The sequence below is a fragment of the Pagrus pagrus genome (genome assembly GCF_965226575.1).
Source record: "Pagrus pagrus genome assembly, chromosome: 23".
Classification (NCBI taxonomy): Eukaryota; Metazoa; Chordata; class Actinopteri; order Spariformes; family Sparidae; genus Pagrus; species Pagrus pagrus.
In genome coordinates this window covers 11,028,066-11,056,048 of record NC_140205.1, presented here as the reverse complement: position 1 = coordinate 11,056,048, position 27,983 = coordinate 11,028,066, and the positions used below count along the sequence as shown (strand labels likewise).

At 40.6% G+C, this 27,983-nt stretch overlaps 2 protein-coding genes across 3 annotated transcripts in view; both read left to right on the top strand.

Moving 5' to 3' along the window:
- Positions 1 to 17,325, top strand: part of ptpn12 (protein tyrosine phosphatase non-receptor type 12) — a 50,353-nt gene extending 33,028 nt beyond the window's left edge. Inside the window, exons 13-17 of one of the 2 annotated variants that reach the window (XM_084345619.1) lie at positions 1,333 to 1,513; positions 1,727 to 2,690; positions 9,691 to 9,744; positions 11,266 to 11,349; positions 11,723 to 17,325. In XM_084345619.1, coding sequence (XP_084201745.1) covers positions 1,333 to 1,513; positions 1,727 to 2,690; positions 9,691 to 9,744; positions 11,266 to 11,349; positions 11,723 to 11,784 — 1,345 coding nt within the window. In that variant the 3' untranslated portion in view covers positions 11,785 to 17,325. Of the gene's footprint in view, positions 1 to 1,332; positions 1,514 to 1,726; positions 2,691 to 9,690; positions 9,745 to 11,265; positions 11,354 to 11,722 lie in introns of both variants that reach the window. The other variant, XM_084345620.1, reaches the window with a different exon arrangement.
- A 2,183-nt stretch (positions 17,326 to 19,508) lies between these two features.
- Positions 19,509 to 27,983, top strand: part of LOC311252315 (uncharacterized protein) — a 39,249-nt gene continuing 30,774 nt past the window's right edge. The window contains exon 1 of the mRNA XM_084345377.1: positions 19,509 to 20,223. Coding sequence (XP_084201503.1) covers positions 19,563 to 20,223 — 661 coding nt within the window. The 5' untranslated portion in view covers positions 19,509 to 19,562. The remainder of the gene's footprint in view (positions 20,224 to 27,983) is intronic.

Sequence of the window (27,983 nt, the reverse complement as noted above, 5' to 3'; positions counted from 1 at the left end):
GTGTTCAGGGGGGGAAATATAACCAATAACTGACCCAGAAGAGACAATTTTACATCGTCAGCCAATGATCGCAATGTTGAGGCTTTATGAGGAAGCCTTTTACTGTTTGACTGCAGCTCAGAAGTTGATGAAGAAAAGGAAATCCCCCGTTCCTCTAGCCCGCAGCTTCTCTTTGTGTCCTTACAGCATCATGTGCAGTCCTATGTCAGCGCTTGCTTCGGTCATGTGCTCTTCATTTAGCATGTCGCCACATCCTTTCAGCGTTTTCCTTCTCGCCCTGTATACATTTGTATGCATATGTAAATGTATATTCTGTAGAGTGGAACAATATCACAATAACTTTCCGTTGCTGCGTGGCTCACTTTGCCACAACCTCAGCATCCTGTATATTATTCACACACCCACGCTGTGTTTATCTATAGGTGTCATGACAAGACGCACATTACTGGAGCACATATTTCTGTACATTGGGGCGCAATAGTAACAGTTTTATAGAAGTCAGTGCAGTTAGATGACGTCTTGTACGCTTTTAGAGCTAAAAGGAGAATTGGATGTCTTTTTACGCTTCCTTTTTGCTTTGGATCATGTATGTGAGCTGCTGCACAGGAAAGAATAGATACGAGAGTATAATACTTAAATATCACCTTGGGAAATTTGTAATGCATTCAGTGGTGATTCAGTCTGTTTTTAGTTTAACATCAACACCTTAAATCCGCAAAATATGGGCCGCAGCTGTCTGACAGAGGACATGTAATTTGTCTCACACATACTATCAGCATGTCATTAGTTCTCTTTAAAATTCTGCCACCTAGTGGTGTAATTCTGAGCTTTACAACATGAACAGAGACTCCCTTTTAGTTTTGATCAAGTACGAAATAAATTTAGTACAAGTCAGTTTCATCATCCCACTTTCATCAGTTTTTCTAAGACAGAGAATAATTTAAACATGGATGTCCAAATGTCTGGAAGTTGTCTGCCCGATATGATGAAATTCTCGCCTTTTCATCATTTCAACCAAACTTTAAAGGCCCGTCTTTTTATCCAAAGCGAATAGTTTTGTACTTCAAGCAACTCGTATTATAGCGTAGACGCCAGATATGTTGGCGTGTGAAGAAGAAGTTTCCCTCACAGTCTGTTTCTCCGTGAATGTACAAATCTGGCTTTGAGTTTGGTGTTTTAATTATAGCGTCTCTGTAACGTTTTGATCTCTCTGGGACGGAGATGTCTTATTAAAGTACATTAGAATTCCGTCTCTCAATGTGTAATATCAAGATGGCTCTTTCTTGCTGTTCGCTGACCTCACTTTCTCTCTCTTTCTCTGTCTGTGTTTAGTTCCCAGGCAGAAGGTGATGTAAAGGAGGAGATACTTCAGCCCCCGGAGCCTCACCCTGTACCTCCCATTCTGACCCCGTCTCCCCCTTCAGCCTTCCCCACCGTCACCAACGTACGGCAGGACAACGACCGCTACCACCCCAGACCTGTCATACATGTCATGGCGACTACACAGGCACAGGTGAGCGAACAGAAATCTTCTGTTAGGGACAACATTAAAAGTTTTTTTTCTCTCTTTAATTGTGAACAATGACTTAAAATATTTTGTGAAAATGTTTTGTATGAGGCTGAATTCTAGGAATTCTAGAGATTTATAGGTTTTGAGGAAACACATGGAAGATTTCTTCCGTTTTTTAGGATGAATTTTCATCTTTTCTTTCCCTTTTCCTGTCAGAATAAAGACGCAGACAAGCAGCAGAACAAGTCAGAACCCAGTCAAAACAAGCAGACGAGTCCCTCAGAGCAGAAAGACCAAGATCTACAAAGTCAAAAACAGCAGACTCAGGTGTCAAATCTGGATCTCAACGAGAACTACAACAACAAATTGTCTTCAACGTCGACAAAGTCAGAATCAGGCCAAAGCCAGACGCCGTCGTCGCCCCTCTCCCCTTCTGTTGAATGTTCTGGTGTTCCTCGGATTGAGAGGAAACTGAGCATTGAGATTAAAAAGGTGCCGTTACAGGAAGGACCTCGTAGTTTTGACACTTCCTCCTCCATGGGAGTAACCAGCGGAGTCAGCAGCAGTTCGGCTAATAGCGCGGGAGTGCTGCAAAGAAGCCACGCCTTCAAAGCCAGAGCTGGCCAATCCCTGCTGACATCTAGCTCCTCGCTGTCGGAGGACTCGGGCACTGAAGGAGGAGGAGCAGGCGGATGTGGGGAGAGTCCAGCAGACGGAGGCGGAGTTCTCACCAGACCGAACCACCTCCCTGTGAAGAGCGAGAAGGGGGAGACGCCGGGAGGGGAGAAAGCGGAGATGAAGGCTGGTCATGCAGCGTGGGCTCAGGCCTGCAACAGCCCAGATAAACAGTTCCCCAAAACCTCCTCCTCCTCTTCCTCCTCAGAGCGTGTCGCACCATCCTCCTCCTCCTCCTCCCATCTCTCCTCCTCCTCTTCCTCCTCATCATCCACTCCTGTTAGGACTGCCCTGAGTTTCACCAACCCCCTGCACTCCGACAACTCGGACGAGGAGGGGGACGGAGAGATGTCCGGAGGAAAGGAGGGTTGTCGTACTAATGTGTCCACGGCGACGGCCATGGTAACTGCATCCCCTCAGCATGGAGACCAGCAGCCGGTCCGGAAGGTGTTGCCCATGTCGATCGCAGGGCGGAGCTCTCCGTCACCCTCTGCAAACACAACAAGTATGTCAATCAGCTGCTTTTATTTAATGAGTGAATCTAATTCCTTTTAACTAACTGGCTGCTTTCCTGACACAAGCAATTAACAACGATTAAGGAAGTCAGATAAATAGACATCCGGATTAGATAATGAGTCAGGTCAGACGTTACTTAAATAACTCAATTAAACACCGAGGGTCCATTTAGTTCATTTCCGAGGAGTTAAAGTTCCCATGAAATCAAAACAGATTTTTAAGCTTTTTTTATCACACATGATCGTTGACTATATGCCAGTATCTGGCCTACCAATGACAATCTTTAAAAACAATGTTGATGATTAATTGTACACTTGGACGAAATGCTTTTGCATCCAGTGAAACACTGGAGTGGAATCTTTTCTTGTACAAAAGAAACTGTAACTTTATTCACTGATTTGGTTGAAACTGGATTAAAGCTACGAGGATTAATCGATAAATTGAGTAATCAATTTAAATAATTGCCAACTATCAATCAAGCAGTTGGAGGTGTTTTTTTTTAAGATAAAAAAATAAAAATTCTCTAAAGCCAGCTTTTTTTAAAAATGTTTTTAATATATTTTGGTTTCTTTACTCCTTTATGACTGTAAAATTAATATGTTTTAGTTGTGGGCAAAACAAGACATTTGAGGATGTTCTTTTGAGCTTTGGAAACACTGATTGACATTTTTCACCATTTTCTGACATTTTATAATGCAAACAACTAATCAACTAATCGAAAAATAATCAATAGTTGTTGCCCTAAACTTTCATTATCTGGCTTTTCCTTTTAAATGTCCTCTGCCTCAACTCTTGATAGATTGCTTTACTTGTTGCTAAAGTAACCGCTCACAGCTGCTAATTGTAGTTGCCATTAGCTAGTTAGCTTGGTTAGCCAGGCAGCTAACTGTCCTATTAGCTTATTCTGCCCCATGTTGCCAGGAGCCAAACCTGGCAAGAAAGTCACGTTACTGTATTCCCCGTCATTAAACTGGTCAAATGCCAGTCAATATTCGCAACATTCCCTTCCTAGCTTCCAGTTTTTATAGGAAAAACACAAATATACAGAATCAAACGGCACGCTGCCAGCAGTTTTCATGGGAAATTTAATTTCTTCTCACTGAAAAGCCTGTAAACACAGAGCTTAACTCTGACAACCTGTCTTTATGATCCACTCACACATCTGCTCAGGGTAGAGTCAGTCGAGGGTCAGTAAGGAGACAGGTCGAGGACAGTCAGACCACATGCTAATGACACGTTGTATCTGTCACCACACACACACACTGTGCTGTACTGTTCTCACTGCTGTAAAGACAGAAGCAGAGAGAGAAAAACAGGAGCCATGGAAGAAAGAAAGGAAGAACAAGAAGCAAACAGACACAGTGAGACAGCTCCAGTCTCATATGAAGCATGGCTGTATGACTAATTGGTTGGTTTGCGAGGAATGCTGCAAATGTTAACAGGCAAACATCTGTCAAAACAACTCCACTCTTTTTCTTACAGCTTGTGTGTGTTTGTATAAGTGAGTGCATTCACGAACGGGAGGGAAAGCAAAATAAGTTTTTGTGTGTTTTTATGTGTGTGTGTGCAGAGAACTGTGTGTGCATGATGGATGGTGAAGGATCAACACTGCATGTTGCTGATAAATACACATTCGCCAACTCTGTGTGCACGTCGGGTTGAAGAGAGCAGTGTCACACTGTCTGTGCATCGGTATGGCCTCACTGTCATGACTGCAGCGATTAGATGTGGTTTGATTCTTCTGGGGACCGAGATCGCTCCTTTTTCTGTGTTGATTTCAAAATCATGAGATTCTGAAATCTGATCCTTGCTGTGATTGGCGCTGACTTGGAATGTGGAATGGTTTGAAGTGGACTTTGGTCTGGAATGGTTTGATCTTGAATGGGTTCAAAGCTTGATTAAAATAAGACTTAACTGCATTTTTATTAAATATTTGGAATAACCTGTGAGGGTGCATGATGTCAATCAAAAGAGACAGGAGCTTAAACAGAGCGTTTCAGACAGAGGGGGAACACAGTGCTGCAGGCACTGGACAGTAAAGATAACTGATGTGTTGTTGTAGCATTAAAACATGTAAACCTGTTCTAGTAGTAACCCAAAATAAAATTATGAACCTGAAAAACAGTTTTTAACATTAACAAAATATGCTTCTGCTAAATAACCCAAATAAATTCAAATGTTATGGTACCATTTAAATGTCAGGTATCATACATCATGCACTCCTCAGGTATTTCCAATATTTAAAACTAAATGCAGAGATATTTGCCTCACAGTCCTGAAGTGGACTGTTTATGGTCTGCTTGGCTTTCTGGCTCATTATTATTAATTTGGGCTGCGGTGGCGCTTTGTGATCAGATATGAAACGCTGATGGCTGCTGTTTGATTGGTTGCAAGAATCTAACGACTGCTTGTTGATGACTTTCACTGAGCAAATTGCTGCTTTTTTGGTTGGTTACGAGGAAGCTGGTGGCTGCTTTTTTTTCTCTCCATTGAATCAGTCAAACTTAATTTTATTGTACATTTCATATAGGTCCAAGAAATAGAAACAGTTAAAAAATGGGTAACCAATGCATGGAAAGGTTTAATTAAATATGTAAACTCTAAATATACAAAGATTGCAAGTGAAAATGTGAAATGAAATCTGGAAATTGAATAAAGAGAAGGTAAGAATACAAAATAAACACAACAATGAAATAGGCAATGAAAATTTCAATCAAAGGATAGAGTTAGCAGTCAGCGTAATTCATTTTTAATATTCAGTATTCAATAAAATTACAACAAAAGCAGGTGAACTCTGTTTGAACAGTTACTGACTCCCTTCTGTTGGTAGCAGCGGCACTAAGTGATGATTAGCTTTCTTATTCTTTTATCTTTGCCTTTGAAGCTAGAGTTTGTAATTGCACTGTTAACAGCACTTAAGTTAAATGAGGAAAAGCAGCCATGTCGTCCTCATTGGCTCTTGCTCTCATCACTTATGGTGACATTAACCTGCTTTACAATCACCTAATGTTCTCCTGAAAGTGGTGCGAAGCTAGATGAGCCATGGTCTAACTCCAGCCTTCATTAGGACTAATTTTACACTAATCTGGGCTGATTTATGGGCCTTCCTTGGGCAGTCTTAAATGCAGCAGGAAGTACTCTCAGCTTCAAATGATTAATTCCCAGCAGTCTTCTTTAGTCATGGAGTTAAAAATGGTTTTATTTAAAGGGGGGCAGCCATTGCGGAAGAAAACGTCTGAATCTTTAGAAATACGAGTTGGTAGTTCAGTTAAAACAATAAAACAAGTTCAAGTTTTTTTATTTTCACTCTTATTAGACACAAATGACATACATCAAAATATTGTTATACACAGCTAACAAGACACCATAAATGAAAGTCACTAAAAGAAAAGGTCAAAAGTCCCTAGACATATATAAAAAACTGACATGTAAACAATTATGAGTAATAAAAAATGATAAATGGTAATAAACTAGACACAGTGATGGTTAGATGAAGCCAAGTCAAACACTGGTGATAAACAGTCTGCTGCCAGTTTATTAGGTACACTTTACCAAAGCTAATGCAGTTTAATACAACAGTCCTGCAATAAATTGTATATTCATGAAGACTATAATGTTCAGTTTTTATTGAAACCTTTTAAGAGGTATTCATTCAACATTAATTATCATTTAAGGCTGCTGTTTGTGGTGCTGTGTAACCTCATTTATATCGTTGAATGTAGGTTACATAACACAAACACTTCTCTGTGTAAAGCAGCAAAAAATGACCATAATAACCTTGATGGTGGGATTTTTGCAGGACTTTTATTAGGCTGCCTTAGTTGTAGCGAGGTGTAGCTCTTGGATATTTTCCTTGAATCAAAAAGAGCCATGTTTATTTTAGCTGGACAGTGGACGAAAAGTAGCTTTTCATCAAGGAGATCAGGCACCATAAAGATTCTGGTTTCAGTGCTGTGTTGGGCAGAGATAAATGAAAGCAGTCATTTAATTTCTTCAGGTGAATTAGTCAATTCCTTCATATTCCCGTTGCATAATTATAGTCTGAGATGGATATTGTTAAATAATGCTCAATTTGAAGAGCATAAGATCAAGAGAATGCAAGGAAATATAATCACGACAACTCTAGAGCATGTCACTGATTTTAGCTGCAACTCAACTGGACCGACAGGCTGCACATTTATCTACAAATTCCAGAAAACGATGCCAAATTTGTATTAGCACTGCTTGGGGAGTGTGTGGGGCAAGGCTGCCCAATGTGAGTGACTATTTATGGTGATTTCCTTTCACAGCGGTAGCATGTCAGATATAGTCCTGAAACTAACCGATGTAAACCACTGCCATTTGTGGCATCAGCATCAGCGTCTGTTACGGACGCCATGACTGATATTTTAAGTACATGTGGTAACGAGGTGTAATGAACTTCTTCCACTGTGAGAACACGTACTGTATCTGCGGCTCCTCGCACAATCAATTAATAGGGTGCCTTATAGATGAGTGCTTGTAAAATTCAAACTCAAAGGGCTGCCAAAGCAATGAATACTGACCTGACCTTAGCTTAGGATATATTCAGAACATTGTTAATGGATAAAAAGAGGGTAAATATCACAGTTTATGTATGTCATATTTAACAAGTCCTAAAATTGTTAAAGACTTGACTGCATCACCAATTTTAACTTGTTGAAAACGGCATGAATTTGATATAAAAAGAAAAAAATCAACATAACATCATTTAGTTTTGTGTGTGTGACTCACCAAAGAACAAAAATAACAATAGTAGTAATAAGAGGAATGCAACAAAGAAATCAGTAAATAAATGTTTTTAGCAAGAAGACATAAGAATACAACATACTCTTTGATTATTTACTACTGACAGATTTATAAAAGACACCGAGTAAGTACTCTAATTAGTACCACCATGCATTGGCTGATCCAATTAATGAGGTGCTCTGTACCTGGATGCATCCTCATATAAAGTCATCGTAGACGACAGAATACAGTCAGGTATCTCTCCAGTTATTAACGTTGCTTCTCATTTGACCTCTGACCTTTTTAACCCAGACTGCTGGGACAGCGATGACTCCCCTCCCCCCCTCCCTGCGAGAACCCCCGAGTCCTTCATACTGGCCACAGGTGCGTTTGCATTGGTCAAGATTCACAGGTGTGTTTCCAGTTGCTGGATCACCTCCGGGATACATCCTCTGGTGTGTTTTTATGGCTGGTCGAGAAGGTGGATGGAATCGGTGAATATGAGCAAAGGGTAATGGGTAGTTGTGTGATTGAGACCAACAGCAGCAGCTGTTTGCTACACTCACAGTCTCTGATATGGAAGGAATATGATTTTCTGTTCCCATTTTATCTGGTACCTTACATTGTATGAACAGGTAGGGCCTCAGTCTCTCATCCTCACTTCAAAACGGACAGATGGACACACATATTGCAGGCATCAGGCCTCTTTTCACAAGATGGTCTCTGAAACAACTCGGCCACCCTGCTGCCTTCTGCCGCTTCCCTTTCTTCCTGTGCAGTGCTCTGATATTAGAAGAGGAGAGCTTTAAAATAGACTAAATTAGAGCACACGAGATGAAGAGGAAAAACACATTTGGCGTTCTGTCAGAAAGGAGCGCATTTGTTCTGCGAGAGGCTTTATCAGTGCTACAACACTAGGGGGCACCGTTGATAGTATATCAGGCCTGCAGTGCTCTTTGAAGGAGAGGGTGGTCAGTCACAAGCTGCGTCCCAGACCAGACTACATACATAGAATCAACAAAATAAAGTAAAAACAGCCAGTATTCATGCCCAACGCAAAAGCTTCATTTTAGAGTGTTATTGATGGACACTATTCTCCCACAATGCACAGAAGTAACAAGTCAAATCAGCTTTATTTATACAGCACAAAAGCACAAATCGCATTGCCACAGCAGGCTTTACGATCTATACTCAGAAACTAATTTTTAGAGCTGCAACAATGTCGAACTTTTGCTGGTTTCAACTTTGTAAATGAAAGAATTTGCTGCTTTTCTTTGTTATTTGTGATAGTAAACGAATAAAGCTGGTTGTACAAAAGAAGCAATTTGAAGACGTCACTTTGGGCTCTGGAAGTTATGATTTTTCACATTTTAAATCGATTAATCGTGAAAATAATGGGCAGATTAATCCATAATGAAAATACTTGTCTGCAGCCCTTAAGTCAATCAAAAGAAAAGGAATCATTTCATTAGTCATTTCTCAACAGCAATGTGAAACATTTGCTGTTTTCAGTTTCTTTGATATGATGATTTGGGGCTTTTCTTTGACATTAATGATGATACATGAAGAGTCTTTGCACCTCAGGCTCTTCAGGTGTTTTTAAAAAATTTTGTGACATCTTGTACAGTAGATTAAGCGATTATTGGTTCATTGTGAAACTCTTCTACAGATTACTCGACAATGAAAACAACCGTTAGTTGCAGCTCTTGCGTTTTTCCTATCTTGTCAGTGAAAGTGAGATTCTAAGGTCGCCGTTTGACATCCAGCGTTGCATGGATTGCATCATTTCATAGTTTCACAGTTGGTGTGTAGTGTGGAAATGGGACACAGCATTAGTTTTTGCTCTTGTAGTGATTTAGAAACTGATGCACACAGATCGGGAAATGTAATAAGGGCGCTGCGACACAGTAGGGAGTGAGAGTGGCGTCTTGAGGTTTTTCATTGTCATCATCTGCTGCTTACGATCAAAGAAGGATCTAGCTCTCACTTGTGAGGTGAGCAGACGGCCTTGGTGCGCCTTTTGCCCCGAGTGTCTCCACTGTGAGGCTGAAGTACGGAGGGAAAGGGTGGTTTAATGAAGGCGAGTGCCTGAGGAAGAAAAATGGCGAGATATTGTGAAGGATAATGAGTTTGTAAGTGTGTGAATGTGAGTGGATTTGTGCTGAATGTCTGAAGGATTTTCTTGATTTGCAATCAGTTGTCACTTCTTTCGTCAACTCACTCTTGCTCTCTCTCTCCGTCAGACCCTCTGGACGTGAAATCGCCAGCCTCAGCTGAATGGAGCGGCTCACATAAAGGTATGAACACTCACATCCTGACCGCCTGTTTCTGTTTATCAGCCTGCAGAGGAGTCTCTGTCCGTGTGTCTGTGTTTATGGCTCTTCACAGTCGTTAGTCAGCAGAGCAGAGCAGGAAACAGACCTTCAGTGTTTTACAAATTAGCCCGCGCACGATAAGACTGACAGCATTTGTCAAAAGGGCAGCTGGGAGAGCGAGTAATAACGGGAAAGAAAGAGATACAGAAAGAGAGAGAAAAGGGGGGAAAAAATAGATAAAAACGTGTCTGTAGAGAGGTGAAATGAAAAATGTGAGCGTGTACTGATCCGTGCTGAGTGATGATGGTTACTGCCAATTTAATGCTTCAGCAGTTTCTGTGTGTGTGTGTGTGTGTGTGTGTGTGTGTGTGTGTGTGTGTGTGTGTGTGTGTGTGTGTGTGTGTGTGTGTGTGTGTGTGTGTGTGTGTGTGTGTGTGTGTGTGTGTGACAGAGTCGAAGGGGAATAGCTGTTTAGCCTGAATTCTGTAATGATTTTTTTGCTTGCTATGAATATAACTCAAGAGGAGCTTTATAAGGAGTGAAACGGCTGTGGTTTTATTAAAGTTCCTGCTGATAGACAGCCTTTAAATGTCGTGAATGATGAACATGCAAGTGGAAGTTTCTTGGAAGGAGTTCACGCATATTAATGTGTATATTACTCTTACATGTGGGTGTCATGAGGCTGGTGTAGCCTGAGGTCTACGTGCGTTACAGTTTTTCTCAGTTGCCTACACGCAAAACCTGAAACTATGCACACAAGTCTGAAAACTAGGAGCTCACACATCATAAACAAAACTCCAGTGAGCCAAACTTTCAACACAAAGACACAAACGGTCAGAGTGTAAAAGAGGCCTTCAGGTGTAGAAGTTTACAGTCTGACTCGTGGAAGCTCAGTTGTGAGCCCAATTTCAGCTCATTGGATAGACAATCTGTTCTAATGCAATTATTGTGTCAATGCAATATTTATATCGTATACCCACAGTATTGTATTACAGTACTGTACTGTACAATATGGCAACAGTCTCTATACTGTATGTATACTAAACTAAATGTTACCAAAAAAAGGAGAAAAAGTAAAAGATTTATGTATAATTTTTATACATTGGCACAACACAGTGAAGATTTTTTATAAATAGTCATCACAAATGTAGATATAATGACTAAGTGGGTAAAAACAAGTATAAGAACAAGTGTAACAGTCTGGTTAGTTTAGAAAATGACATCACTTTACTACAATGCAGCCTTTCAAACCAGGAAAAGAAAACACTTATGCCATATTGTGACATAACAATATCCAGAATCTAAGATGATACTGTCTACTGTCTAGATTGAAGTCAAATACCAATAATACATCTGTTGGTAATAATGATAATATATATGACCTTCAGTAAAACTACTGCAGTTTAAATAGGTCTTACATCACTGCAACTGTTATACAACACCACTGATATCCACACAACGCTCCCACCCCATTAATCTTTGTGTGTGTTTGCCTGTGTGTAGATGTGTCAGAGTGCGTTAAGAAGACATCTCCAGCTGACCCTGCATCTGCTGGCACCAAGGCAACAGACAGCAAGGCAGACCTTGGTGGGTAAGTCTGCTGCCGTCCTCACTCTCAAGCATGTTTCTGTGGCCGGAGGCTGTCTGTCCGGTTTCAACCAGACAACAAATACTATTCGCACAAGTAATGATTTTTCTTTCTTTCTTTTCTTTTTTTTGAGTGTTTGTGCAAAAAAACTTTGCTGACAAACACGGTTTCTATTAATGTCATCATTTTTGAAGTGTGTGGCATTGCTTTTGCTGATTGGAAACCTAGCTTTGGGCTACACGAGCAGAAAATGTTTGATGGTTTTTGAAACCAGGCAAGAATTGAAAGCATGCTTTCCTCCAGGTGGAAGACATTTCTCGATGTGTTTTAAAGCAAAGCAGCTAAGAACTTCTTTCCCTCCTTTTCTGCCAGGGTTCGGTAACCGCTGCATTCAGCCCAAAGGCCCTCGGGAACCCCCCCTGGAGTGGACATGATGGAACGGTCCGTCTGCCCGTCCACCAACAGTGACGCCAGGAGATGGACTCTACCGATCTCACCTGACTGGTCCCAAAAAAAAAAAACAAGTTGATAGATGCTACACAGACCGACAACAGCACAATTTTACATAGAAACACCTTCTGTGTAATTCTGTGCCAACACCTTCTCCAGACTGAGCCCCTCCTCCTCCTCCTCATCCTCCTCCTGCTCCTCAGTCCTTCCCTCAAAGTGCCACTGTGCAAAAGCAGACGAACACTCGCCCGTCAAGTGGCTTGTCCATTTTAGAACAAAGCCCACGTTTTTTTCCTGCTCAGCTTGCTGATGTTAGAGGTTTTGACTTCTCTAGACGCTGACCTGGGATCAGTCTGGTTGTTTTCCTGTTAACGGTTAAAGGATAATTCCTGTTTTTCTCCTCTTGTTAGTGACTTGAGAGTTTTTCTCTCTGAGCTGTAGACACATCATGGATATTTGTCCATTCTAAGACTAAACAAAGAGGGATGTAGGTGTACATGTTAATTAAAAAGTGTTAAATTAACAGGAAGTTTCTTTCAAACCAAATGAGAAAGTTTTTTGTCATAAATCAGGAATTATCTTTAATCAAAAAAAGCTACTGTGGGAAGCTGCTTCCTGAGGTTTAACTCAACTCCCAGAAGGTGTCTGCTTCCTCCTACTGAATGAACAACAATCTTCAAAGCTAGATAATCTGTTACCCATGATGCAACCTTTTCTGTTGGGTATGTACAGGTTGCCAGGGTGCTCTCTCTCTCTGTTTCTCCGTGTCTCTCTCTCTCTTTTCTTCTTTCTGTGTGCTGGTGCTACATTACAAAGGATCGATGGAGAAACAGAAGGACTCGAGCTGACTGGTAGCTGCTGTAATGTCAGCTCTAGTGCTTCATGTTTCTACGCTGACCTCCCTGTTTACCAGAGTCATAGGTTTGTATAGTTTGGTCATTGCAGTGGTCAGTGAGAGTCCTGCTCTGTGGATGATAGAGAGCATATTGTTCGACATTTTGGGAGATAAGCTTATCCACTTATCCTCCTGGGAGTTAGCTGAGAAGTTTCATATCTATAAGATTGTAGCGCCGCGGCAAATTGACACTCTATTGCTATGTTTTAACTGTTCAAAGATGCGATTCGAGAGCTTGTCGATGCCTCGCACACGTCCTAAGATATCAGTCGGGCTAAATATCTTGTTGTGTCGGGACCAGTGAGAGCACACATAAGCTGGAGTTAAGAAGGAGAGATGGAGGAGTCCATATTCTTTTCTTTTCCTCCTTGTTTTTTCCCAGCAAATCATCCTCAAACACATTTCTGTTTGACATCCATTATGGAAGAAAGCAATCCTGTCCCGCACATCATATCGCATCATTTCCATGTCACCTCTCGGGCGTGTTTTGAAGGCAAAATGTAGTTTTGAGACCAGACAGACTCGTGAGTTATTCGTAAGCGATCTGACAACTTTGAAAGTAATTCAGTGTGACCAAGTCTTTAGCTTAGCTTAGCTTAAGGACTGGAAATGTAACATAATTGCTCCCGAGCACATCTAATGCTAGTTTCATCTTATTTGTTTAAACTGCACAACTACTGAAAGAGTTACTACGGCTAGTTTTGGTTTGACAGTGGACTGCTGGACTATTTCTTGAGGGGGTGCAGTGACTACCTCCAGAAATGGATCGGCACATAACTCCTCTTCCTCTTTTTTTGTACACTTCTGTTTATGGATTGATCAAACAAATGAGATGTAAACTGCTAGTTAGCCAGTTGTAGAGATGTGGGAAGGTGGACTTTATTAGCTTATAACACAGCTGGGCAAGCTGTTTCCCTCCATTTCCAGTCTTTATGCTAAGCTAAGCCTAATGCGCTCCTTGCAGTACCATCACATTTACTGTACAGACTTGAGTGGGTATCAGTTTTCTGACAAAACTCTCAGCAAGAAAACAAACAAGCCTATCTCCCAAAATGTCTAAGTATTCCTGTAAAATCTGGTCATTCTGTTGCAGTGGACATTAAATAATCATCTTGACATCTTAGTTTGGCGATTGAAAGTAAAGCTGAATGCAAAGATAATAAAAATCACTTTTGGTTCGGATGTGTGTATACACAAAACCACTTGAATCGCAGTCCTAAAAGATAAGCTATTGTGATTTTGCACAGTTTGCATACGTCTGTGATTTGCCCAAAGAGCGATGTTCCCTTCTCAAGTGTTTCACAATAAAAGCAAAGAAAGAAGAAGCAAAGAAAAAAAGCAGAAATTTTGTCAGAGACTTGTGTCATACAATGTTAAAAGCCAGATCCTCAACTGTGTGCCCAAGAGTTGTGCTGTTTCGTGGGTTAAATGACCTGAAAACACATCAGTCTGTCAGTAATGACCAAACTGATCATCTCTGTGACTCTGGTGGCTCTCACTGCTGGGACCATGAGTCTGCCTTAGTCTGCCTCTCAGAGAAGACAGCCAATGACAGTCCTCCATAATCTGGCTCCTGTCTTCAGTTCATTTCTCTCTCTCTTTCTCTCTGCGTGTATTTGGCTTCTCGTGATCTTTACTTGGGACTCAAATTCGCTGTTTATTTCTTTTGTATTTTTTCTGTTGTTGTTGTTGCTTTCTGTTCTCATTCTCCTCCCTCTGAGGCCCTGAGATGAACGACCATGCAAGTCAATTTACTCACAATGAACCTCAGTGTTACACATCACCTGAAACTCTTACAGGATTTTACAGATTACAACTTCTCTCTACAAATCAGACTTGTATGGTTTCTCATCTGACGGCCGTGTTTTACAATCACCTGCTTCTGTTTGTGTGAGACAAAGATCCAATAAGACCACAGCAGCTAGGGACCCAGGACTACTGTTTTCTCCTGATTTGTATTGTTCTCTGCTAACTCCTCCTCCATTAGCTACCATAACTATACAGTATATGCATTGTTTTATAAAGATAAAGAACTGTACAGGGCAGTTTAGGTATATAATATTTCAGATTTTTCTTTTTGTTATCTCTTAAATATTCTTATTAACAGAAGATGTAAGAAAGTCAGTGCATGATGATGATGATGATGATGATGATGATGATTCCTCCCCTCCACCATGTTTCCCTACAAACTGTAAATTATTCTGCTGCCCTTTTTGTTTTTGCTTCGGGCAAATATTTCAGGGTTTTTATTTTTATGTTGGAATTATATGCTTAAAAAGATTTTCTCTTTTTGTTTTGTTTTAATTGATCGGCAGAGGAAACGGATCGAGCGAACCAAGCCCCCCGCCCCCCCTTCTCTTTTCAGATAGCTACAACGGGCTTCGAATAAGATTGTAATAATAATATTAATGATGATAATAATAATAATGGTCGTTTTTTTGTAAATGGTATTTTAAAAGTTATTTTTGTATACGCGGTTGTTTGTTGCGTCACAAGTCCACTGCTCCCCCACTTCTCTCTCCTCTTTTCATCCATTTGTCTTCACACTTTTTGATTTCTTCCCGTCTCTCAGCTTGCTCTTTTAATGTAAAACATGCAGCAGAGATGGATCTCCTGCTCTGGACAAGGAGCATCTCATTATTTTTCTCTTCTCGCTTCCTCTGTACTTCCCCTGCTGTTTTTCTCTCTTTTATCCCCCTCCCTCCCTCGCCTCTGCCTTTTTTTAAAAGCCTGTCGTTCTCAACACGTCCGTCTGACAGCAGATCGGATCACTTCAGCAAAGCATCTCAAACTTGTCGATGGTTCAGAGCAACAAAAGTCGGACTCTTGGACGTGTTCAGAAGCAGTTCAGAACTTTTCTTCTCGTTTTCTTTCTGTTTCTCCAGCACATCTACTTGCCTATCCCCCTTCACGTGCACACAAGCCTCGATCTCAGAAAAAGAGCCCACCTGTGCCTTTAAGTGAGAGCCCGCCCTCCCCCTCCCTCCCCCCCTTTCTCCTCCGATCATCATTAGCGGCGTGAGCGTAAGCGATGTGATTCGCTGCTGCTTGCTCATTGCCTCCTGTGGGCCTCTCGTTCAGCGCCTCCCCCTCGTCTACCACCGTAAACACACGCACACACACACACCCCAAAATGTTTGTATGTTGCAGAAATCAATCAGTAAAAATGAACATTAAGTAAAGACGCGACTCGTTGTGTTTATTCCTTTAAGATGATGTCATGAAAAAGTGTGTGTGCAGGTTGTGTTTAACGCTTTAACTTGCACTATAGAGCAGCTAAGTGGTTAATAAATCACTTTGACTTGTCTCAAAAAATAAAATAATTTAATTGGGTCTTCTACCAGCTCTGCACATATAATCCAATCATGTCAGTCATCCTGTGTGTGTGTGTCACAGCAGGAGATCCCCCCTCACACCTGGAAGATCTGCCTGAGACGAATGTACGCACACACACGCACTAATATGGCGATTAATTAATCGCGGCAGGTGGTATAAACACAGGCGCTCGCTGCCTTACACAGAGACCTTGAGGGTTTCACATTTGTATTCACCTTACACACACACAGGCGCAGCAGGTGGGAAGACATACTGTGATTATTTGCTCCTGCTCACATGTAGCCAATGCTCATTTCAGATTAATTATACAGCTCATCACAGTATGATATATCTGTAAAAGTAACCGATATAAGCACCTGTTGCAGAAATCGCATCTTCTGACCTGTTTTACCTGGATTATAAGATTATTCTAAGAGTGGGAAAGGTCACTTGATGGAATTTATAGTACATTTAAGTTTCCATGGATTTCTTTTAGGAAAATGTTGTCAGCAAGTAGATCTTTTTAAATAATTTCAGGGTTACAGGACTAAACATTGGTACAAGACGTGGTGAAGGAGGTAAGAGGGTCAGTCTATTTTTTATATCTGTCAAAAAATGGAAGAGGTTTCATCCTCTAAACCAGGCCCTGGGCCGCTGCAGCGAGGGTGAAAAAGAGAAGAACCAAAATACTCTGTAAGACTGCTTTATAATACTCATATAAATAAATCAATGAATATAAATAACTGTCACTAAAAATACATACATTGCATCATAAGGCAGGTTCCAGTACATTCATTACACAGGCCTTCAGCACTTCCTCGTCTTTATGTTACTCCTTGCTTTTTCTGACTTTCCCACCTGATAATTTCATACACTCTCTCTCTGTGTTGTATAAATTAAGCCAGGTTGCTATCTTAACTGGGTCACCTCAGTTTTCCCATGGAGCAGTTTAACATGTTATGTAATGGCTTATAAATATAGCCAATCAGTGTTCAGTGTATGTGAGCAGTAGCAGCAGGCAGCGCTGCCATCTGAAGAAAGTGAAAACTGTGTCGGCACTGTTTTAAAGCCTGGAATATGTACAGTATAATGTATTCGACCTGATTATTTTTAGGCATATTAGTCACATACAGTAGCAGCTGGGAGAACTTGACTCGCTCACACTTGCACTCACTTCATGGTGGACTGTTTGTATGGAGCATCGAAAGTGCCAAAATCAAAAATAAATACATTAATGAGTCATTAAAAAAAAAGTACTGTCATTAAATGCACCAGAAATAATCTAAAAAAATAAATACATGTGGGCATTGATTATTTTCTTAAATGTGATATAAATTAATACATGTTTTATTTTCTTCTGTATTTATTTACATTTGTATCAGTTCCTTTATTTTACTGTCATATTTAATTTTCCATTTTATTTATTAAATTTTAAAAGTATTTATGTATTTTTTTCTTGTAAACCTGAGGCTGTCTTCGATGCCACCGGTTTGGGAGCAGTAGTTGATCTACGCATTTTGATGTCAGTCAACCAACAAGAGAAAAGTTGACTCCATAACATGCTATTAATTACAGCCTCTTCATTTGCATGATGAAGCAGAAATAGACAAGAAACAAGAATGAAAATGGAAAAAAAGAGGAAATAAATAAGTTTGAGGAAGATGCAAAGGGAAAATAATACATATATAAATAAATAAATACATTTATTTATGTATTTTTTGTTTTGGCAGTTTCGATCCTCCACAGTAAGGCCACACACATACATCAGATTTGCGCTTCGCCTTGCATCATACGATAATCTTGTCGCAATGTTTATGGCTGGTCGTAACTTTACAACCCGCCTAGTGCAGCCGCTAATCATGTTTAGTATTCACGCTTGGCTGTCACAGGCTGACAGGTCTCGCACTGAGAGCCCCGCCAATCAGCCTGAGTGAAGAAACTGTTTTCATCTCAATAAATCAAAGTGTAAACAGCGCCGGAGGATTCACGGCACTCTATAATGATGTGTTCTGTGTGTGATAAACTCAGCCAGTTGTGGAGATTAGACGAGAGAGGGCAAGTTTATTCCCTTGATGAGAACATTTACATTTGAACAAACACACATCACCTCCTTTCTCTACACGTTCTATCAATCAGTTGAGGGCAGCGTGCTGTCTTTTAGGTGTCGTGTTCTAGAGAGAGAAATGCCAGAGCAGATTAAAGAAACAGCTGAAAGTAGATGTCCCTTTAGACTGGACACCCTGGAGGAAAACAGCAGTGGGGAGGACAAGAACTAATGTGTGATGTCCACCCCCGTACACCACCTCTCACCATGTGAGGTTAATGCACTTCAAGACCATTTGCAGCCTCAACTGAAGCCCTGCAGGCACTCTTTGGACAGCACAGCACGGGTGTGTAGTCTCAGATGTAAAACTGAAGTAAAACTGCATATTTCTTTCAGTATTTTGTAACAGGATAGAAACCACTTTTAGTGTGGGTGTCATCAGCTCAAATTTTGATTAATTATAGGTGGTGAATCACAGAGATTTGTTATATATAAGTAAACAAAAATCAATTATGTGTTTATTACAGGTTTTATCTTAAGTTTTATGTTTTTATTTCAGCCCTAGAGTAGACATGTGGTGTGAGTGTCTACACGTGTATATAGATGGCTACGATTGATTGACATGCCTAGGTAAATACTTAATAGACACAAAGTCATAAAGTCATTGAAACTTTTTGGTGTGTTGAGTTTTCCCTATTTCACTTTTTACACATTTGAATGCACATCATCCACAATATTTAATGTATGTGGGGATAGTGCTGCTGACACTTGTAACAGCATGGCTTTTTAAATAGTCAATTGTCAACCAAACACTGGTTTTAGCCTCTCAAATGTAAGGGTTATGAATTTTACCTGTTTTAAATTGTGAAAAGATGACATTTCGGGGGTTACTCAGCTTAAACAAGCAATGCGAAGGAATTACTGTGGGATCTGAGACAGTCTGGCAGGCATTTTAAAAAACGTTTCTGACATGCTGTAGACAAAAACTATAAATTAATTAAAATAATAATTACACATTCATTAATATTAAAAAAAGATTTAGTTGCATTACTTTTTAAAGGACCAGCGTGTAGGATTTAGTGGCATCTACCAGTGAGGATGCAGATTCTAACCAACTGAACACACTTAGTTTTAGATGGCTGCACACTAAAGAAAACATGTTTATGAATATTATGTTCATTTTCTGCCCTAAATCCTGCACACTAGATCTTCAGGGCAGCATCTGTACTAGATTGTATTAATAAGTGACTAGTGAATGGTTTTTCAGTGACTTTGCGCTTTATTATAATTTTTACATAACGATACATGAACAGTACATACACAGCAGCTAAGCCCCGCCTCTAGCTTTTCCCTCTCTGCCTGTCAATCAAGCCTTGATCCCGCCCCCTCCGGCCTGCCTGTCAATTACATATCTGCCCCGCCCCTTCACTGCCTGCCTGCACGTCGCGCAAAAAAACAGCAGCGGCGGCCGTTGGGGAAAGAGAGTAAATAGAGGGAGAAGCCTCAAGATGGCTGACTCGCTGGGCTCCGCTCACCTCACCGGAGCTGCCGCCGCTGCTGCTGCTACTGCGGTAGCCCCGGTGGTCGCCTCCGTCAAAAGCCCGCTCGTCAAGCCGAGCGAGGCGAAGGGAGCTCCCGACAACCGCTCTCAGTCTTCCCGGGATTTCAACCCGCCGCCGCCGCCGCCGCCCAAGAAGGTCCGAGTCGAGGAGAGGAGCGTTAAACCCAAGAAACTCAGCAGGGAAGGGGGAGTGGGAGGCACCGTTAGCGGCAAAGAGAAACTCCAGCCGCCGACGAAGCAGCAGAGTTATGGCAGCAGCGCGGCTCTGTGGAGCCTCAGCCCGGTCAAGACGAGTGGCAGCAACCCTCCGGTGCCTGCTACCGGTGGAGCCCAACCACCGACAAACACACACAAAGTCTTCAAACAGAGCGACTTCTTCCTCCACAAAGCGCCTTCCTGCTCCAGACCCAAGAAACCGAATAAAGATAAACAGCGGGAGAAGGAGAAGGGCAAAGGAGGCGGAGAGGAGAAAAAGAAACATAAACTGTCGGTGACCTCCTCCGGACCCGGGAGTACTGTTGGCAACAACAACAACAACGATATCAGCAGGTTTAATAACTCTTCTGCGGCGAAGAGAGAGAACGGGGAGGTCATGTTGCTGCCCAAAGGTAGGCCATCAAAATGTATATTATTTTATGTCGTTAAATTCTACATGGAGCGATTTAATGAAGTTTGAGTTGTGTTTATTAAAAGTAGGCTGGAGTTGTGTCCTTTTTATAGTGACTTGGCTCAGCCACTCGGGACGTGTAACGTTACATGTGGCCCGGAGTGTGCAGTTGTCCGCCTCCTAATTTGTCTGGACGGTCCCGTTTTCGGACCGAACAGGCGCCGCTGAACGTCGCACGGGAGCCCGCAGACCGCTCGAGCGTTACACATATTAATAACTGATCGTTGTGGAAATGTGTTTACATCGAGTTTAGTGGCCGCAGAGCCGACGTCGGTCGATGTTTCTGCGGGCTATGGCTGCCAGCTTTCGTCGCTTGGCGTGTTCACCCGCTCGTGAACCCTCGAGCTCCACAGCGGCGTTCCGGGGCAGCAGTCGCGCGACCTGGTTGTTACACCGTAACCAGCTGCTCTCGTGCTGCTGCGGAATTGTTACGTACTTACGTCGTATTTACAGAAATTAACGCGTTTTAGTTACGTTAAGCAGTCGTATATTGGAGTCGGTTTAAGATGTTATAAACATGCTGCAATCTCTTCCTCGTCAGCGTAAAGGATTAATATGAAGTGTTAGATATTCTGTAACGCCAACTCGCGTTAAATATTATTTATTTGTTTGGAGGGATTCGTGTATTAAAACTACACGCTGCTGTCATAACAATATGACAGCCGCCCGCCATTATAGGGTAAGTGTTGTTTTGGTAGAGCACCACGCCCCCCTCTGTAACCTCAGGCTGTATGGGAAACAGACTCGCAGCTCCACAGCTTGTTGTTACTCCATATTCTACAGTTGTATAAGCAGAGCACGATGCATTCATTCCACCACTCCATTCACCTGTTTTACGACAGAAACCTTTATTATTACACTGACATAATATAAATAGTTGCACCCTAGTGACAAGTAGCTATACATTAATGACGCAATACCTCCATATATATATATATATTTATTTTATTTTATTTAAAGAAAGGACAATGCACATTAATTAACAGGAGCACCCAAGTCTATCATGCAAATGTACCAGATTTAGCCATACAGGATAATTTTCAACTGCAGTCCATGGCAGGTTGATGGCATTAAGAAAATCATCAGACATAAAACACAACACATAAGCACAAAGAAGTAAAATAAGACAACCACTACTCCAGACCATGACAGCTGTCCCTGGCAGGTCGATGGCATTTGAAAACATAACACACATATGAGGACAATTTATCACATAGCATAGAAGCGCAAACAAAGCACATCAGCACTTGAGCAGGTTAAAACACATACGCATTTGAACACAGACAAAAGCACCAAGCACATGAGCACAGACAGAAAGGCATAAGTGCAGACAGGATACAGGACATTAGTAAAGACAAAGGCATGACCACATTATCCCAGATTATGACAGCATATTTGATTTTCTAATAACCACTGTTTTATAGATTTGGAGAAAGAGTTTAGAGATGTAATACTTTTTCTACATGGTATTTTACAATATGTAAAATACCTGCAATTTTGATCATGTTTTCCCAGTTTAAAAAAATCATGGTCAGAGTTCATATTTAGTTAATATATTTATTTATTTGTTTTGAGTATGGCAGCTGGTGTTGCATGTCGGAGGGGAAAATCCAGAGTAATTTTACTGGAGAAGAAGTAAAATAAATTGTGAGCAGCTGCTGTAATGCACCCTTTTAAGGCCAGAATAAATAACATTAGACAATAACATTTATCAGTGGTTTGATTAAAAATCACTTGACAGTATAACAATAACACCATCAACAGATGGGTTAAGATTTTCACAGTTGGTAGATGGTATTATATAATTAATATAATTGTTATTATCAGTTATAAAGACTCTTAACTGAATGACAGAAATTGATATTTAGGTTGAAGAAACGCTATAATCTAATTTCACAAAATATTTGTTTTGATAGGTATGAAACTTGATATAAACTTGAAATATTAGTTTTTTTCAATTACACTTATGCGGTCAAATTTAATACCGTAGATAAGTATATGTCGACAGTATGGTAACTGTCAATTTTCATACCAAGGCATACCTTGAAAATGGCGTACTGCTGCAACTCAAATGACCGTACTAGGGCTAATGGGTGCGACTATTATGGTCACACATGCACCCAAAATTTGATCATCATCATTGATCGCACCAGTCCGCCTAAAATTTAGAGGCTTACTTTTTAAACAATTGCTATTAACACAATTTCTTGTTACGTGTGATTTAAGTGAAGAAAATGTTTTTTTAGCACCTTTATTCTTGTTTACAATCATTCACATAATGTGTTATGAAATTCAATTAAAATGTATTATTGGGTGCACCTAAATCATGAGTGAAAAATGAGTCTGGCGCCCTGCACACAATATATTACCTGGTCTAATGACTTCAAGTTACTACAAATTATATATAGATACTTAATGTCATATATAGATATAAACCAAACGCTACATTTTATGTATAACATAAAAGCCTAAACATTTTTTTTTACATAAATAAAGGAATGCTGTTTATGATCAACATATATGTTGCTCAGTATTATTGCAATTTTTCCTCGTACACAAAATTGATATTAGCTAATTAATTAATAAAATTACAAATATGTTCTAGGATGTCACATTATTAAAAAAAAATATTTATTTGTATCTTGGAAGGGACAGATGGGGTAACAGTGCAGAATCCACAGATTTCTTTTTGTCATCGTCTCATTAGTGGACTTTGTTTTCGACTTTTTTTATTCCATGTCTTTTGTTTTTCTTGGTGTTCTGTCATTGTCGCTTCAAAGCATCTCAAAATCCCCTCATGCCTGCATTTGTGTGTGCCAATGCGTGTAAATGTTATTTGAGTGCGAGTGTTTAGACACCAGTGCGAGTACTGAGTGGACACATGCAAGTGTGCGTGTCAGTGCATGATGTCACCCCTTTCCAGTTGGGTAGTTTAAGAGGTCATGACATGCTCTGAACAGCCACTGCAGTCAGTGAACACCAGGACGAGACGTGGTGTTGGCCTGTAGCCCTCACAGAAACACAGTCTTGTAAACAAGCTGTGGTGAATGTTTTTGCATGCTTTATTTCAGAACAGATAGAGGCTGGTGTAAGTGATTACATGGATCAGAACACAAGTGGGATTAAAAAATAAGTCCCTTTTTAACTGCATAATGAACATTGAGCAATCATTAAGTCAATTAGTGTAGTTTTATTAGTAGTGTAAGAGGTACAATTTGATATGTTAATCTTAATGCTGTATGCAGCCGTGCAAACACTGCAGTGCTTCTTATTCTGTCTACAACATTTTCATCTCTGGACCTGAGAGGGAACATTTAAATGCAGCCATAAAAAATAATGCTCCTTCAACAATCTCACTGAGGTGCTCATGAGCAAAGCATTTTACTTCTTCTTGCTGTAGTGAGCTGGTCAGTGGCCAGCTGTAAGGGACTGTAATTATTTTGAGTAGCTTCAAACTTGAAGACGAGGAAGGGTATGAAATCGGAGCAGAGTGTTGCTGGAAAACATTAATCCTGAGCAAAACGTTTCAGGGATTAAAATGCTCCGTTCTGAGCTGCACCTTCCTGTAAAAACCAGTAATAGTGTGTCAGCCTTCTCCCTCTACTCAGTGACACAGCCGCAGTCGGCACAGTCTTAAGATATCACTGAAATAACACATTTTGAACCAGGTTTTTCGAATATGTGCTGAGTGTAGGGCCAGTCCCAAGTGAGGATGGGAGATTGAGGCATAGTTCTCTTGTACATTGGTTTTTCTTAAAACGATCCCTGTTCAGATGAGCAGTTTCATCTCACACCTGAAATTGCATATCACATGACCATTGACGTACACTGAACATGTGTGAACAGGAGGCAGATTGTCTACTTACTTTCGTAATTTTACTAAGTAGTTTCTGTTATATCTGTTACAGATACCAGGGCTGGTTATGGGCTTCAGTGATATCCAAATATCATGATAGATGATATTATTATTGCGTGTTTGCTTGGCTAGTCCAGCCAAGAGAACTGCGCTGTGTGATGGACCCTGATGTGAGACAGCAAATTTGTGGTGTTGCCCCGTTTAGTTAACACCTGCTTGCAGCAGAGATGAAATATAGCCTCATTCAAATCCCTAGGCTCACCACGTTCTCCCGCTTTAAACCCAAAATATTGCCAAATTGGTGAGCTAGTGTTTTTCTTCGTCCTCCTCGTCTGTATGTTGACGTGCAGTGTGCATGCCGCCACATCGGGCCATTAAACTGTAGTAACAGCACCACATGCATTTTCTTTTCAAAATATAAGCCCTAAGATGCAATTACAGCTGTTATATATTATGTTAATATGCGATATTGTGAAAATAATCGCACAATATTATATCGGCCCAAGCATAGCTGCTACCTAGCCAACAGGTAATTTTTTATTGAAAACAGGACGAACGTGATAAGACCAGAAAAATGTATCTGCTCTTCACAGAATCCTCCCGGATAACACTATTTTTTATTTTTAAAAATCATCTTTCTAAATATAGACTGTATTACATCTATTCAGGCAATGTACAAACTCAATACTCCACAGCATCATATCTCATACACTGAGTTCACATTTTCCAATGATGCTACAATCACTGATAAGACCTGGGTGATACTGAGTATTTGTGTCATCATTTCCAAAAATCTTCTGCCTGGCAAGACATAAACAATGAAAACAGAGTATCTTAATATATTCACCCTGGAAAGCGTTTTCCTACAATGCTGTTCATGTGGGTATGAAAGGCAAAAACACAAGGAGAAAGCTTTGTTTTAAGAAATTTGTGTGTGCGTGTGGACAGGGCCTGAGTCCTCGAGCCATAGAGCGAGTCTTGCCAGCTTCAGGAGCACCACTCTGAGGCCGGCTGCGCCCTGACCTTCCTGGAAGGGAAGAATCTTCTTACAGGGATCAAAAAAGTATCACATCATCACAGTAATATTATTAGTGGTGGGTTTGCTGTTGGAGCGAGAACTGAAGACAAGTGCCAGGGAGCAGTGACTCCTGGTTACATTTGGTATTTAAATAAGAGACATGAGTCTGACTAAGAGCAGCAAACGGGAGGAAACAGTGCCGCATCGGGCAGGCTGATCTAGTGCAAAAGAAATCGTTGTTTAACTCAAAGGTCAGTTAATCCTCGCGGAGACCAGCTGTAGTATTCAGCTGTGTGACCCCTTGTTGACACCCAGTGCATTTACACACAGTCTGATATGATAATTCTAACCAAATGCAGTTTGCCTGAAGATTATTCTCACATTTAGGTTAAATCAGACAAATCACAACTGGGTAAAAACCATGAAATACAGTCACAGATTAATGCTGCGGCAAAACAGCTTGTTTTAAAAGGAGTAATATGGCTAGTGGTGTGGTTTTTGATTTCGGCTTTCAAACCGTCTGTGTTTATAACTCACATGACAAGTTATTGGATCTTTCTTGAAGGCAAACCAGCGAGCACCAATGAAATCCATCTTTTCCTGATTATTCAGTCATGTAAACCTGTGTTATTGGGGAAGTCTGCTTGTTGTGAATCATGTAAATGTCTGATTTTGCAGTAATTAGGTTTTTTGTGTGTGTAAATGCACTGCGCTGACTGAATCTCTAACTATGTCTGGGACGACTCGTGTGTGGCCACGTACAGCGAGGGGGAGACAAAATGAAGCTTAGCTGCAATCAGCACCCAATTAAGTTACTGTCGGCTGGGTCATTTGTTCAGTCCCAAAAATTACAAGACACTTAACTCTGAATGTTCAATAGCAATTAGATAGAATGAAAGACTGTCTGAAGATTATTGCTAAATTATTTTGAGATGTGCTTGAATGGTGAAGCATGGATTTGCAACAGCGGCAGGGGTGGACTGACCATCTGGAGGAGCAGAATTTTCCTGGAGGGCAGGTTTACCTGTACTTTTACGGTCCAACAACGCTGATCCAGAAAATATCATGTGCTTACGTGTGGCCAGCTCCATTTTTCTCTCTTATCAGCTTCAGTTTAATGTTGATGAAGGTTCTCAGTCATCCAGGTCATGGTTATTCTAAGTGCTATATCGTAGGCAACTTGACTTGTTTCAGTTTCTTTAGGTCATTTCACGACCCAAGAAGTTTAAGCTGTTTCAGTCTAGTCAAGTCAGGCTGCGATAAAGATCAGATTACTCCACAAAGCGCAATGAAACAGAATTTGCATGATTGTGATTGTTAATGAGATTTCAAAGAAATACAGGAAGAAAAAAAATGTCAGCGATAAAATATCAGATTCTCGGGATGCAAAAATGAATGTTAAATAGAAGTTAACAAGACATTTAAAGACATGACCTTGGACTTTGAGAAACTAGGACAGATATTTTCCACTGTTTTATGGCAATTTATAGACCAAACATTTAATCGACTAATCTAGAAAATGAACTGATTATGAAGCTGATCAGTTGTTGGAGCCCGATCCTGGTCCAGCTGCAAATCTAAAAGCAATGCTAACACACATTCATACCTGGCTGAGCTACAATGTTAAACACTGTGCTGCAGGTTAATACAAGTTAGAAGTTGGACATTAAAGTACATTTTAAGGACAGGTGATTGAAGAACCATAGACTTTACATTTAACAAAAAAACATCAAAATGTGGATACCCCACTATCTGAATTCATGATTCTGCTCTCCAGATCCATACCGTTAGATAGTGGGTGTTGGTGTAGCAATAGTTACAAACAGCTGCTTGTGGCCTTCTTTCTTTCAAAGCGCTGTCTCTCCTGTGATCATCCAAACAGTGAAAACCACCTGCTGTGTTCGCCTTCAAAACTGTCTGCTGCAAGACAGTCAGAAAACAAAATGAGGAGAAAAAAAAAGCAGATAAGAAGTTTCAGTTTGACGGCTCTAATTCATTTCTTATCCATTTACACCTCTAGTTTTGTGCTGTTTTCCTGATAAACACTGTTCAACATTTAAGTTATGAGCCAGTTTGAACTTGACGATCCTCTCTTTGTTTTAAGAGGAAGCCCCTTCTCTCAAACTTTCCAGTGTGTTAAAGACTCCGTCAGCCACCCGAGCTAATTTATCTCCCGTTGCCTGTAAACTTAAAGTTTGTAAATGTTACTGCTCCGGCATGGTCTGACTTGTTTTTATACATCTGGCAGTAGATCTGAGTGAACCCTTCCTTCGTAGGCAGCTTCCTGTGGAGCTAAATTGATGTTTTGAAACGTGCTGGGGCTTTCTTACAGTGTCAGGTAATTTTACAGCATTTATTTTCTTAAAATGGTTTGTTAACATTCTTGGCATTCCTCCTATTAACCACAGGGTATAAGGGGTACGACTACCTGCATGTTGAGTAACAAAGAAAAACGACCCACTGAACTTGAAAGATGCCATGGTATTTATTTAAAACAATCATTAAAAAGGAGTGTATCGATGTACCTCTAATTCTCCTCCTGCTCCTTTAAGCCTTTTTTACTTTCAAAGCATTTTTCTCCTTTGATCCCACAAACAGTGAGTCAAACCCCACTGTGTTCACTTTCCCACTCCCCACGTCCACAGGAGAGTGAACAGTTTGAAAACACCGCTTCCTTTTAAAGACGGATCTGACTGAGTTCAAAGAAAAAAAGTTCCTTGCGAAGGAAAAGAAAGAATCTGCAAACGAAATGTGAAAAAAATAAAGGAGGGCTTGTGTTTTTTTTTTTCTTATTTCTTTATGAAAGGAAATAAAGAATCAAAGGAGG